This window comes from Brassica napus, chromosome A4, assembly GCF_020379485.1.
Source record: "Brassica napus cultivar Da-Ae chromosome A4, Da-Ae, whole genome shotgun sequence".
Lineage (NCBI taxonomy): Eukaryota > Viridiplantae > Streptophyta > Magnoliopsida > Brassicales > Brassicaceae > Brassica > Brassica napus.
In genome coordinates this window covers 12,788,281-12,803,602 of record NC_063437.1, presented here as the reverse complement: position 1 = coordinate 12,803,602, position 15,322 = coordinate 12,788,281, and the positions used below count along the sequence as shown (strand labels likewise).

The 15,322-nt window shown below is 31.7% G+C and overlaps 1 protein-coding gene across 1 annotated transcript; it reads left to right on the top strand.

The window, feature by feature from the left end:
• Nucleotides 1–7,075: 7,075 nt before the first annotated feature.
• Nucleotides 7,076–9,462, top strand: LOC125607994 (BAHD acyltransferase BIA1-like). Its single transcript, XM_048777653.1, has one exon. It carries the CDS (start codon nt 8,050–8,052, stop codon nt 9,364–9,366), a length of 1,317 nt encoding a protein of 438 aa, XP_048633610.1. The 5' UTR covers nt 7,076–8,049; the 3' UTR covers nt 9,367–9,462.
• The last annotated feature ends 5,860 nt before the right edge of the window (nt 9,463–15,322 follow it).

Here is a 15,322-nt window from a genome sequence, read left to right as displayed (position 1 = left end):
CGCTAGCCACGTGAATCGACCGCGGAGTTTGGGAAATTTACCGATGACAACCTTGACCACACCTATCATCAACACCGCTGTTTTTTCTTAACAATCTTCAACACCGCTGTTTATCTCTTAAAGAAGATCGATGACATGCTTCTTAAATAAACATATTCTAATTAATTGTAAGGTTCACTTATATGCATATTAAAATGTCTACATAAAGTGGCATACTATATATCTATAATTATTGCAGTGTATGCACGTAGCTCTTATAAACGTTTGACATCCGGGGACCGGGGATGTATGGGTTCTAAGTAAAACTATGAACTAGATTTTGATCCGCGCTTGGAAAGCGCGAAGTTGTTGAATTATATTATAATACAAAGTTTTATTATATCGAAAAACATAATTTTTAACAGCTATATAATCTACAAATTAGTTTATTTGAGATTTTATATGTACACTTTTACGTAAGTTTCTTTACGACATGAGAATTATATCCGGATCAAAAAATAAACCGAACCGACCCAAAATTATAGGTTTAGTTCAGGTCGAGAGAAGATAACCTATTGGATTTTTTTTGACCCGCAGGTCTTTGTTTGAGTCCGGGTCCTACCATAAACCCGATCATAAATATGTGTTTATTAGGTATATTTGGATATTCCGAATATGTTTCCGATATTATGGATATTGTTTTTAAGTTTTTGGTTTACGATTAGAGTTTTGATTTCAGGTAAATTTTTCAAATTAAAAAAAAATTGGGTATTTGAATAAAATTTTTAGTATTTTTCAGTTCATCGTGTCAGATTTTGAATAAGATTTTAAATTTTTAGGTTTTTGAATTTTTTTGGTATTTGTTTGGAGTTTCAAATATTTTTCATGTTTCGGATATTTTTCAGATTTTTCATATATTTCAAATTCTTTTAGAATCTTAAATACCCGAACAGATGTGGACCCATTACGTCCATATCAGGTCCAACAACCTTTTGATATAGATTTTTAACGTTATTGTACAAAAACATGGTTGATGAAATATTTTTCTGAGTAAAGGTATCATAAGAAATAATATTAAGATCTGTTAAAAATATTTAAAATATTGTATGTTTAGAATGATTAATGTATTATCAGAAAAATAATAAATAGTTATACATAACTCCAACAACTTTTTTATATTAGATTTTTTTAAACTCTTTCATTTTTAATAGTATTGATTCGTTTTAAGTGAAAAGTATATAAAAGTATAATATCTTAACAAATAATTTTCAAATCTTGAATAATCAATACTGATATCGTGAAGTCAGGTTAGCTTTAATAAAACCAATGAATTTCTTCATTTTTGTGAAGGTAACATGAATATTCAGAAAAACCATTTTTAAATATGAAAATATTATCAAACTATAGACAGTTGAAAGTTTAGTATATGATATGAGATTTTAGTGAAAAAGTTTATATATGATATGATTACTTTATTATAAATAAAAGAGGAAGTTAAAATGTACACATATATGTCTTGTAATTTATCTTGATTTAAATCATATATTATATGATAAAAGTGATAATATAAAACATTAGTTTCAATGCTTTTATGATTAAAAATCAAAATGATAAATATAGTAATAGTAATGATTAGGATTTAGGAGTGAGATTTAAATAAATAAAAGAATTGACTAAATTATTGTTAGAGAAATATATGGTAACATATTTAAGGTAAGACCAAAAAATAATAAGTTAAATGAAAGGGTCCAAACAATTTTTATAGGTAGATTTTTTTAGACTCCTTCTTAATAGTATTGATATATCGATTGGTATATTATTGTTGGATCAATAGTTATATAATATTTCGCTCGTGACAAAAAAAAAAAAAATTCGCAAAATGGTGGAATTAATCCGCAATTCATTAAATTGGTTACTGAGATATGCAGAATAGCAACTCGTTGTTTAGTTACGATTCACATATATTTCATATTTGTACCTTTAAGAAATCATTGAGAATTCGTTATCTTGTTGAGAAACTATATTTATTGTTGATCTTAAGAAACTAAACTAATTGACTGATCAATAACTCGAGTGGGTCAAATAAAGATATTTAGAAGCTTTTGTTTTTGGCAAAGGGACTTTGATTAAGCGTTTAAGCTCACACCAATTAATCTAATGTGTCAACAATATCACAATCAAATGGTATGTCATTGTAGCATTTTAAGATCGAATTCACAAAGAACTAATGATCTATAACACTAAGATTATACAAGCTTTCTTAATATAAGCAAACAAGAAGATGCGTGATTTGTAACAAACTAATATCCTAGAAATATAAACAAGTTGATCTCAAATCCAATCAAGAAATAAGTGCAAGAATTCAATCAAATGTTAAGGATGGATCCATGGGCAATGATAATTGATATAAGGTGATCAAGGTTCAATCTAGGATGTTCAAACAAAACAATCAACAAGTCTATAGGTCTAGATCTCATTCAAATAGATTAATCTACTGTGGCAAAAACCCCTATGCTAATCATGAATTAAATATCAACTGTCGTTGGCTAAGCAATCAAGTATGCATGAATCACAAGTCTACTAACCACTTAAACATCTCGGATATCAACTGTCGTTGGCCAAATATGTAAAGAACAATACTAAGTTCATTCAAGCATTTTAACAAACACCTTCTGGACGTAGAATAGCTTAAAGTCTAGATGAGAGTGATCAAGTCTAATCTAGCATTAATAACACTTACCAAACATAAAACAATGTTAATCAAGCTATAAACATCCTAAATATCCACCTAATCACCCTAATCTATCTAACCCATGAATCACAAGGTCACTATTCACTAATTTCCATGAGAAACATTAAACTCATGTAAGGATCAAGGCTAATCATGTTAATGAGCAAGAGAAACACAAATATAAGATGAAGTACTTTTTTAGATTATAAAAAATTCAAGCTTTTACAAGTTTAGACAAAGTCTTGAAAGAAAATGAGATATATTAGGGTTTTTAGAGGCTAAAACTATATATAAGAGCATGTGCAACAAAGAATCCTTAGCTCGAATCTATAAAAAAAATATATTAAAATATTAGTGTGGGGCACAAATTTTGTAAGGATCAATCCAAAAAATCCTAACATAAGGATTGATCATAGTTTCTTTTCGTTACTGTGTCGTGGGCTCCATGATACGTGGCGGCCCATGATTGGTCTGTTTTTATTTTTTTTTAATTAAACGAAAAAGAAAAAAAACTAATAAAATAATTAAAATTTAATATTGGAAATCGAGCTCTCTAGGTCCACCATTGCATGTGCCCTAGGAGGTCCAAACTCGTGTTGGTTTAATTGAATTAAACCGGGTCAAACCGGAATTAACTGGTCAACAGCTCAAAATCTCGACCACGAGCGGCTTCTTTCTCCCGCTCCAGCAAGCCGCTACCAAGCTCGCAGCGGTTATCTTTGACCGCTGTATCATGTCGATATCAAACATGGAGGTGATGCAGAGCGAGCGGCCAAGAAACACTGCTACATCAAGCCGCTGAGGTCGCTTGAGCTCGGACTTCGTCTTCTTCGTCTTGGCCAAGCCCCTCTCTCGATCTACGCGTTTATGCTTCAATCTCTACCGGCGTCTTGTTCTTCTGCAGTCTCACCGTCATGGTCGTCGTCTCACTCAGCCACGAACCTAACGGCGACCAAGATTCATTCATGGGGCCAAGTCTCCATCTCCTCGTCGCAATCCCATAGATAGGACGCCTTGAAGCTCCGGAGTCGGGACTGAGCTTCACCTTTGTCATCGTGGATATTGGGATCGTGGTGCTCGGGATCTACTGCCATGAGAAGCTCCTTCGCCGTTGGAGTCGAACCTCACCGTCGCGGCTCTCTACGGATCAAGAAACACACCAATGGCCACCTTTGGTGTTATTGCAACCTTGGTCCCTGACCTTTGAATAACGTCATATTTGACCCCAGACTTTCATAATGTGCAATTAACCCCTTGAATTTCGTCCCAAACTTCCAAATATGCATTCCAACCTCTATGATATGCAAATATTGATGCAAATGCAACATAAAGACTTAAATGCAACTTAGAATAAACATAATAAACTAAAATATGGATCTAAAACTCATCAAAATCAAGAGATATCAGACTTGTAGTATGAAAATGTGTGCAGCAGCACTTAATCTTTAATTTCTATAAATTAATGCAGAGTTTTTTTTTTTTAAATATATTATTATTAAAGCTACGGCCGAATTCGTACAGTTTTTGAAAAGCTTTTGCAAAATAAAGGGAACATGATATGAACCAGAAACAATCAGATCAAGCTCTAATTGATAATGAGTTCGCAGCAGAACAACTCTAACCATGTCCACCACGGTTCCCACGTCCTCTGTTTCCCCGTCCGCGACTTGTTGAATGCCAATGCATCTCCTTAGCCTTTGTTGAGGGTTTAACTGGCCTTTCTCGAAGGATTCTTTTGCCTGGAGGTGTCATGAGATCCATCGAATCCGGATCTTCTTCCACATCTGATGAATCTTCTTCTTCCTCCGCACTGAACAATAAAGCAAATTTGTTAGACCCAAAGTCAGGCTCAGCTGTTCTACTACCATCCCTTTGGACCGTAGAAATTTTGTTAGCAATAGGAGTGGTGACTGATGATAACTTTTGAGCAGACTCCAAGATCGGAGACTCCATAGGCTCGTTGATGCAAATAACTGTTGGAGACATACACATGTTCTCAAGTATCGAGATTGTCGCGAGTGAATGAAGATCATCCTCGTTCGGATTAACTGGATCAGCGGGGAGAGTGTTAGAAAGAGATACCTCCATGCCGGAAGGAATAGAAGACTCAATAGGATCAGAATTGTTATCAACTGAAGCTGATGGGGTATGGACATCCTCAATGTTAGAAGCAGTGACATGTACTAGAGCTAGTGATTGTTTTGCAAGAGACTGATCAGAAATAGGAGCAATAGATTCTTTTTCAAAGCCATTCTTCACCTCACCATTTTCAGATTGCAGACAACGCTTCACTTTGTGTCCTAACTGTCCGCATCTACTACAACTAGTGGGTAACCAAGCATATTCTACATCCACCATAGAAATAAAACCTGTTGTATCAGTTGCAGCGATCCTCGCCGGGAAAGCTTTACTCAACTCAACTTCAACAAGAATTTTTGCTTCTCCCATGTGAATGGGATCCAAACGAGGTTTGTGAGTCGCCATTGGAGCTCCCAATCCAGAAGCTATGTGACTAATTCCTGGAATTGAGTAAAGAATGTTGGGTATCTTCTTTAAAGTCACCCATATAGGAATAGTTTTGATCTCAGGGATAGCCAAAGTTGCTTCAGGAGTCCACAGAGCAACAACCATTAAACAGTCATCAATATGCCACATACCCCTCTGAATTACCCAAGTCCTAGAGGCTTCATCCGGAATGTGAAACAAATAATTCGATTCACCCAACTTCCTAATGGTAATTCTGCAGTTTCTACCCCATAACTTGTTGAAAACCGCATAAATTAAACCACCAGGAGGAGGAGAGCATCTATAGAATTGTCCTAAGATGTATTCTTTCTGGTTTTGTAGACCTTGGAGCAGAACATATGAAGGAATGGTTACCTTTGGCGTGCCGTCTTCTAGATATTCTGGTTCTGTTGCTCTATACAGATTACGCGATGCCGGATTCATTTTTGCAGCCCAAGGAAACCGAAGATCGTCCTCCTTTCTGTCTAACGGTTTCGGGAGTCCATGAGCTACAAACTTATTAGACATAGTCGCAGGAACCTTTCTTCCCATCCTTCCAGAATTCTGACTCGGCAAAGACGGCCAGTGATCCCGAGCAACTTCTTCTCCATTTGATTCAAGAGACGAGTTCATCAATGACGAAGGATTGATGAATTTGAGCGGTTGAGCCCATGCCCCAAGCCGTGAAAAAGGAGAAATTGAAGATGTATCAGTATCCATTACTTTCTTCAAATCTGAATCCTTTGAAAGGGGCAGGTGAGCATCATTATCAACACCATCTTTAGAACCTTCAACAGTTTCAGAGTCGACTGGAGTAAGAGCAGCTTCGACCAAAATGATATCACCAGGAGGCTCCACCAGTGGTTTCGTAACGTGGAAATTTGTAGAATCCAAGATCGAGGAGGCCATGGCAGAGAGAGGTGAAGAAGATGAGCCTGTAAAATGGACTCACCGTTGTGTATAACGGAAGAGTAGCCGGCGACGTATCCGCAAGATCGGATTCGCCGAAGTTCGCCGTAAATAATTAGGTTTGTCTCGAGAGAGATTTTTGGGGGGCGCGTATAGCACACTCGCCTAACAAAGTAAATTTTCAAATTAATGCAGAGTTATGTTGTCTTCAGAGCCGGTCCTGGGTTAAAGCCCGTAAAATTTGGATTTTAGGCACCAAATTTTGGATATATTCTAGGGGCACCAAATCAGTAACATATATTTCTCATTGGTCCAGTGGTTAATGCTTCTCTTGCTTTTCTTATGGTGCAGCATTGCATGTTCGACTCTTGATTTTGCTTCCATTTTTCTTTTCTTTTTTGAGAACCTTCTTTTTTATTTATTTTGAAAATAACTTAGAGAATCTGACAGGTTTTCATTTCTTTATTGATTATCTTAGTTTTAGTGTTTATATAATTGTATTACGATTAAAGATTTATAATTTAAAAACTATAAGAAAATTTGAAAAAATAGTAATAAAATTGTATAATTATAAAAAAAAAAATATTTCAATTTTTAAAAAATAGTAGTATATTTCTGTTATTATATTATTTCATATCATATTTGAATAGATTTTTTTAAATTATGTTGTATAATTTACTATCGTAATCTAAAATGTTTACTAAAATATAAATAAACATTAAATGTAATTGTCAATGTCACATTTAACCATAAACCATGCTATTACTTCTATCATGCCATGTCCCATTTATTTAGTGAAAATATTTGGAAAGATAACATGTGTCAAATTAAATCACTTTGCAGATAATGTCTAAAAAAAACTTTACACAGTTGAAATCAGTTATGTTAGATGTCAACGTGATGGCATGTCCTTTCCCAATTTGTATTTATGGAACAGTATACGTGCAAGTATACTTCCGGTTTACAATCATATACTCACATAAGAAAACTATACACGATTGAAATCACTTTTGTTAAGAGTTAACGTGATGGCCTTTTCCTTTCTTAAGTTGTATTTATTGTACAGTATACTTGCGGTCGACAATCATATACTCACATAAGAAAACTATACACAACTGAAATCAATTCTGTTAGAGTCAACGTGATGGCATGTCCTTTCCCAATTTGTATTTATTGAACAGTATACTTGCGGTTTACAATCATATACTCGCATAAGAACTATACACAATTGAAATCAATTCTGTTAAGACTTAAGAGTCGACGTGGTGGCATATTCCTTTCCCTAGTTGTATTTATTGTACAGTTTACTTGCGATTTACAATCATATATATACTCACATAAGAAAACTATACACAATTGAAATCAATTCTGTAAGAGTCAACGTGATGGCATGTTTCTTTCCCAAATTGTGTTAACTGTACAATAGTACAATAAAATACTCTCTATTTCTAATTGATAAGTATATGTTTGAATGGAAACACGTATTTTGAATTTTTGATGTTTTAACATTTTCTAAATTTAGCCTATAATATCTATTTTTAAAATATAAACCTTAGTACTCTTTCCGTTTCATTTTAATTATCGTTTTAAATTTGTGCACACATATTAATAAAATATTTAATTATTAATATTTTATAAATAAAAACATCATTACATATATATCTAATCATATTTCAAAACCAATAGAAAAATAAATTAGAAAATATAAGAAGTCATATATTATGTACATTTAATAAATTTTATATTGAAATTCTAAAACTACACTTATTTTGAAACATAAATTTTGCTCTATGACTGCAACAGACAGTTAAAAAATCATTATTGACAAAAAAAAGGACAAAAAAGTATATAAAAGGTAGATAGATCTATTGCTACTTCCATCATCTCTTTTCGCAAAGCTTTCAACCACTCTTAGAACGAATACAATGGAAATGGACTTAAAGCTTGAGGTGATGGGGAGAGAAGTGGTCAAACCTGCTACACCCTCACCTCATGATCACCTTCAACTCTCTCTTGTTGATTTCTCTTGCCCTGCAGTTTACGTGTCAATCATGTTCCTCTACAAATCTGAAGAACTAGTCACTGCATCGCCGGAGATCATCTCAAATAAACTGAAATGCTCTCTGTCCGAGACTCTCTCTCGCTTCTATCCACTCGCTGGAGAGATAGAAGGCGTCTCCATCAACTGCAATGACAAAGGAGCCGTCTTCACTCAAGCACGCACCCATCTCCTTCTCCCCGAGGTCTTGAAAAACCGCAACGTTAACTCTCTAGAGGAACTCTACCCAAAGATCGAGGCGGGAGATTCTCCAACGAAATGGCCATTGTTGAGTGCCCATATCACTTTCTTCGGGTCTGGATCAGGAGTGGCTGTCTCGGTCTGTATCTCTCACAGGATATGTGATGCGTCTTCATTGCATATGTTGTTAACAGACTGGGCAGCCACGACGGCAAACAAGAAGTCAAATGTGAGCACTCATCAGTTTGCTGAAGCCACCATTTATCCTCCTGCTCCTCCTCACATGGCTCTATTACACCCCCCAACAATGGACTTAAAGAAGTGTATAATGAACCGTTTCGTCTTTGAGTCCTCTAAGATCGCTGAGCTCAAACGCAAGGCCGCCAGCCAAAGCGTCCCGATGCCTACACGTGTGGAAGCTATCACGTCAGTTATATGGAAATGTGCTACAAATGCCTCACGGTCTAACTTGGTTGCTCCAAGGTCAACGCTCATGTATCAAGCCATGGACTTGCGGATTAGGCTTCCTTCTAATGTTTTGTCACATGACACGATTGGTAACTTACAAACAGCATTCTTTCTCAAGAAAGGCGCAGAGAGCAAACTGGAGATCAGTGAAACCGTGGCCTCGTTCAGGACCGCCAAAGAAGGACTCAACAAGATGTTAAAAGATAATGTCCAAGGCAATACAGTTGGTAAGGGTTTGCTGAGCGTGATGGGAAGTTGTATGTCGGAGTTCAAACCTGACATAGACATATACACAATGTCTAGCTGGTGCGGAAAGCCTTTTTACGAAGTTGATTTTGGATGGGGTAGTCCGTTCTGGATGGGATCCCCTTCACGTACCATATATGACAACATGGTGTATATTGCACTGATGGACTCAAAGGATGGGGGAGGTGTGGAAGCATGGATAAGCTTACCTGCAGAAGACATGTCTGTGTTTGTCCATGACCAAGAGTTGCTTGCTTATGCAGTCCTAAATCCCCCCGTACATATCTAAGCAAATGGCAATATCAATATCCAAGATTGCACAATTATTGGTTTAATTTTTTTCCTACTTGCTTTTGTATTTCGCTTGAATAAATTGACAATCATTCAAATTTCTTGTCACTTTAACTCGAATGTCCTTGATATGTGCACAACCAGATGACAAACCAGATATGATGTCCTATATAGTATGTCTCCCAAATTGTCATATTTTTTTATTTTAAGATTAATTTAAAATGTTTATAGACCTTTAAATCTAATTACATGTAGCCCTAATTTTTGTTGTCAACTTCTTGCTTTTCCAGTTAAATATAAGAAAAGAAGAATCTTAATTTTTCACAAGATGGACAAATCAGATGTTTGTTTCACAAAATATTACCACATAAGCCTGCAGTTATTCTTAGTATGAAAAGCTATTCTTATGGAAAACTAGGGTCGGGACGGGATATATTTTTACTTATGATTTATGTTATTATTTTTTGTATGATTTTGTGGTTTGTATTTAAGTTTGCATTTGCAAGCGACGTTTAATGATTTTTGTCTTCTAGAAAGTTTTAAGTAAGAAGGGATTATATGTGATAAAATATATTTTGTCTGTTTACAATAGTTGTTTCTAAATTAAAAAGTTGTGGCATTGATACGCTGTGTAGGCTTCAAATAGTTTTCATGTTGTTTCTTTTAACAAAAACTTAATCTCATATTCGGTGCGTTATTTGTGGTTTGTAATATTTTGGGTTCGGAAAAATTGGATTGTGATAATTCTTTTGTGTATGTTATAAGAGTAATTACTTTTCATGATGAAATCATAGTCTTTCAACATTTCAAATCGCGCGGGAGTTTGTTCAAATTTTAATTTAATTTTCTTTGCATATTATTTGAATATATATATATATATATATAGATTTATAAGAATTGATTATAAAATAAGGTAGTATAGAAATTTGAAACCATTTTGTTACTTTTTTGTATTAAATTTGAAATGTTAGAACTCATAGTTTGTTGTGGGTTTTATTATTTGAAATTATAGATTTAATGATATGAGTTAGAAATTAACTAATTGTTCATTTTGATCTAATTTTTTTTGATCATTTAGGTTTTACGTAAACCATCTTTTTGGTTTAGTTCAAAATTATTTTAAACGGGCCAACTAAGTTTGTAGTTTGCAATCTTGGTTTAATATACATACAATTTATTTTAAAGAAGTTTGACCAATTAATTAAACATGTTATTTTTTATAAAAAATTTGATGGCCATATAATGTATATAACTATATTGTATTTTTTATGTTAAGATTTGAAAATGGTATTATAATTACTTTGATGTTTTTACGTGTGTATGCAGTACCGGCTCTGGCCACAAGCAGGAGAAGTATGGGCTTCCGACTGCCACAGAATTAAATATTTTAGCGGCCACAAAAATACTAAATGTGACTTTAGCTTAGTGGTCTCCAGTATCTACATTAACTCATGAAACCTCCGCCTTTCTTTTCTTTGGTACGTCTCTTCTTTCGTCATTTCTATTTTTTTATTGTGTCAATCATTCAGCTTTGATTCTTTCATCTCCTTGTTTCAGGTCTGACTTTTTTGGAGAAGACAACCGAACCTATGCTGCTTAGATTCACCATCTTTGCTACTGAACACCATCGTTTCTTCCAAAGCTACCGCTTTTGCCATTTTCCACCACCACCATCACCGCCGTAGGCTCATAGCTCCTTCCGCACACATGTAGTTTTAAAGCCTCGGAGAAGACGCCTTCCGATGATATCCCGACAAAATTGAGCGTCACGGAGACCTCTCTCTTGTAATGTAAAGGTCCAATTATGAAGAATAAGTAGAAAGCAATGTAAAGGCCCAATGGAAAATAAATAGAAAGCGACGAACGATTAAATGATACGGTAAATTTTGGTGAGAGGGACAAGTGTCGATACCATAGAGCTTGAATTTGTGACCTGGAATCCTAGGCGACGCTCTCAGAAGTGAAATAGCTCTACTTTATATATAAAAATGGTAAACACATTACATTTAAAATTTTGATATTTAAAAAGTAAGAATCTGTTTAAATAAATAGACGACACTTAACTCAATATATATCTGTTTAAATAGTATTTTTTTTTATTACGGTATCGAGATTTTATCTATCTATTGGATTTCTGATATCAAACCTTTTCAATTATATTCTATCTTTTTCACAATTTATCATAAATTGTTTTCTTTTAAAATTTTGGTGAATGATATGTTTGTTATGTTAAACATGAATATTTTAAAGAAGTATTATTTAGAAAAGTAAAACTGAATGTATAAGTATAATATTATATACCATATTTTTATGTGTTAGTATATATATCTTAAATGTGTTTTATAAAAACAAGTTTTTAACATATATGGGTCTATTCATCTTTTCAAAACAAAAGTATAGAAATTGTTTTAGTGCTTCTAGTTCGTTTGAATACAGCAACTTTTAAGTTTATGAATCAATGTGTTATTCTAAATTAAGAAATTATGTTACTAAACTAATAATTTATTTTGATGGTCATTACAGTTTTATGATCTTATCATTTAAATAAAAGATAATAAAATTGACTCACGTATAGCACGGGAGGTATACTAGTAAATTATAAAAGTACAAATATTTTTAAAATTCTTTTGAGGGTGTTTTCTACTTTATTATTTCAAATAATGAATCCAGTGTAGCAAAATTTGTGAAAGTATATTTAAAATATTTAATTTTTTTACTTATTAAAACTTTTTCTACTTATTAAAACAGATTTGAATAAACCATTTATTTAAAATATTAATTGTAATATCAAAGATACATATAAAAAAATAAAATAAGACAACCGAAAAATATTATCAAATGCAGATGAATTACACACGATTTTATTTTGGTTTTCTGAATAGCCAACGGCAGCATTAGTAACCAACACCACATGAAAACATTCTAATAAATATAACTAATTTTAAATGTGATCCATAAAATAAATAAATAAACATCTGCGCGATGAGTTGGACAAACTCTGGTTCCAGCTTATAACTGATTCTAAACAACAATAAAAAATATTTTGAAGTTAATTTTTTGGGTGAAAGTTTTTGAAGTTAATTTCTTATTATGATGGAGGATAATAATAATAAATAATATTGTTGTACGTAGTATTTATCGGATCTACACCTTTTTTATGCAACCAAAACATATGCACACTGCTTCTACTTTCTTTTCTGAGGGTTGCTTTTTTAATCGAAATCCGCATTTGCCGTTGTTATAAGCACCACCACGTATGCAGTCTTGTTTGCATAAAGAATCAATGCACTTATGAACCCAATATACGACTCTGGACCTTCTCTACATGGAAATTTCTGAGAATTTCCTCTTGATATTTTTACTACAGTTTTGATCAATTGATAAGAAACATTCAGATATATTTGATTACATATATATACAAAATACAATTTAGATGGATAAATAAATTTAATTTAAAACCCAAAAATTAGTAATTTATCAAGTTATGAACTGATTAAATATTAATTTATGAACGTAACTGCATATATGTTTTAACTACATTTTATAGTAAATCAATTTATAAATTCACAAAAATTATATTGATTATTTTTATGTTTACAATTTTAAAATATATACTTAAAAAATATATTAAATTTTTTTAACCAAAATATTTATAATTTATAAAATATATATGTAAATTCAAAAGAAAAAAAAATCATGTCTCAGTTTTACCTTCATCTAACTAAATTTTGAAAGGTATATTTAAGATTATGATTTTTTAATAATATTATTGAGTCTGACACTAGTCAAAATTAAACACAATAATGACACGTCAACAAGATCATAATCTTAAAAGGTAGATTTAATATTTTGCCAGATTTAATATTTTTTTGAAAGGTAGATTTAATTTTTTTTTTTGAAAAGGAGATTTAAGATTATGATTTTTTAATAATATTGTTGAGTCTGACACTAGTCATTTATTGGATTCAAAAATCCAACCCATTAAATAAAAATACTCATCATACACTGCTCCCGCCAGAACTTACATGTAATCCGCGGGACTCGAAGATAAACCTTGGGACTCGTTAATTTTAATTTTTAAAACTAATTATCTTAATTATATTTAAATTAGTTATTTTCGAAAAAATATTTATATAATTATTATTCACGGTTAATTTATTTTAATAGTTATTTTAGTTATATTTAGTTATTTATTTTTGAAAATAATATAAATATATTTATATTTATATAATTAAAAATATTTTTAATTTACAGGTTGTCAAGTATCCGCAATTTAAATTATGTTAATTTACACCCGCTTCAAAATAAATAAATTCGATATGCACCCGCACTCGCATCCGTCCGGCAAAATTTTTAAATCAGTTGATCCGCATCCGCTCCCCGGCGGATAAAACACATTGCTCTAATGAAGTTTGGGTTGTTATATGTTTTGCTCAAATTGTTTGTGTGCGACAATACATAGATAATACTTTGTAAATTATTTTTATTTTTTTGTTAGTTTCTAAAATCTAAATAGTTGATAATATATTATGTTTATTAGTTATTGTAATTTTGTTGATCTTTTATGAAATATGATTATTTCTAATAATTTTAATGCCACTGAGATTATTCAATAAGAAGTGTTTGATTTCAAATTCAAGTTGGGTAATGATGCTTTAGTTATCACTAGAAATATTCTGATCCAGTATCTACACTTCTAAATAAATAGACGATACTAAAAACAGAATCTAATATACAAAATGTTAATATAGATACTAAAATTTGATAATTTATGTTGTTAATTTAAAATTTCTATCTAATTCGATAATTTTCATTAAATAAAAATTTACATCAATAACGTAATATATCAGATATATAAGTAGTCCCTGTGTGGGCCTCACCTAGTAGGCTAGTATGTAAACTATATGTTGACAAAAAAGTATGTAAACTATATAATATAATTAGTAATACACAAGTTGTTTTCTTGATGTGATCATGATATTTTGATTTTAATAATTTGTTACTTTGATTAAAAGTAATTTTTTTATTTCACTTTCATAAATTAACTATATATATTTGACAGATTTTTTGCTAATTATTTTTCTTATGATATTGAGATTTTATTTTATTTATTTTTAGAGAAGTGATCATACTTTTTATTTCTTTTTATTTTGTCGTTAATAATTACTCTAACTATATGCATCTTAATAGTTAACTAGAGTTTATCCCGCACATCATGCGGGTATATTTTCATTTTATAAATATTTAATTTTGATATTATTATATAAACTTAAATATACAATTTATATCTTAGTGTTATTTATTTTATAACTCTTTAATTTTATTGTTTAGGTTTCTTATTACTTTATTAATGTAGAGATTTGTTTTATATATTTTACCTTTTTTTATTATGTTTTCGAGTTTTCATAATTTAAAATAATCAAATAAAAAATATTCGTCAACATATGATTTTTGAAAATATATAGCTGTAGAAATAAATTTTTAACATATGTTAATAACTTCATTTGTATAAAAAAAATCTGACATGATTAACAAATTTAAACCCGTTTTAGTGGTAGATGATAATTTATTTAAATGAAAGCATTATATTATTTAATTACGAAATTAATTAATACAATATCTAATAAAAGTTATTTAAAAATTTAGTAAGATTTTGTAAGATTTTTCTCAACAGATTTTGTTATAACTGAAAATAAAATTCAAATCTATATTTAAAATTAATTTATTATTAATATTCCTATTAATTATTATGTCATATTATGTGATTAATGAAATGGTCCTAGTTAGGGCTGGGCAAATAAACCGAACCCGAAAATGCGAACTGAATCTGATCCGATAAAAATGAATCCATACCGATCCGAACCCGACGTAAATACCGAATGGATCTTATTTTGTGGTATTTCGGGTGTGGGTATTATCCGAACCGAACCGAATCTAAATGGAATCTGATAAAA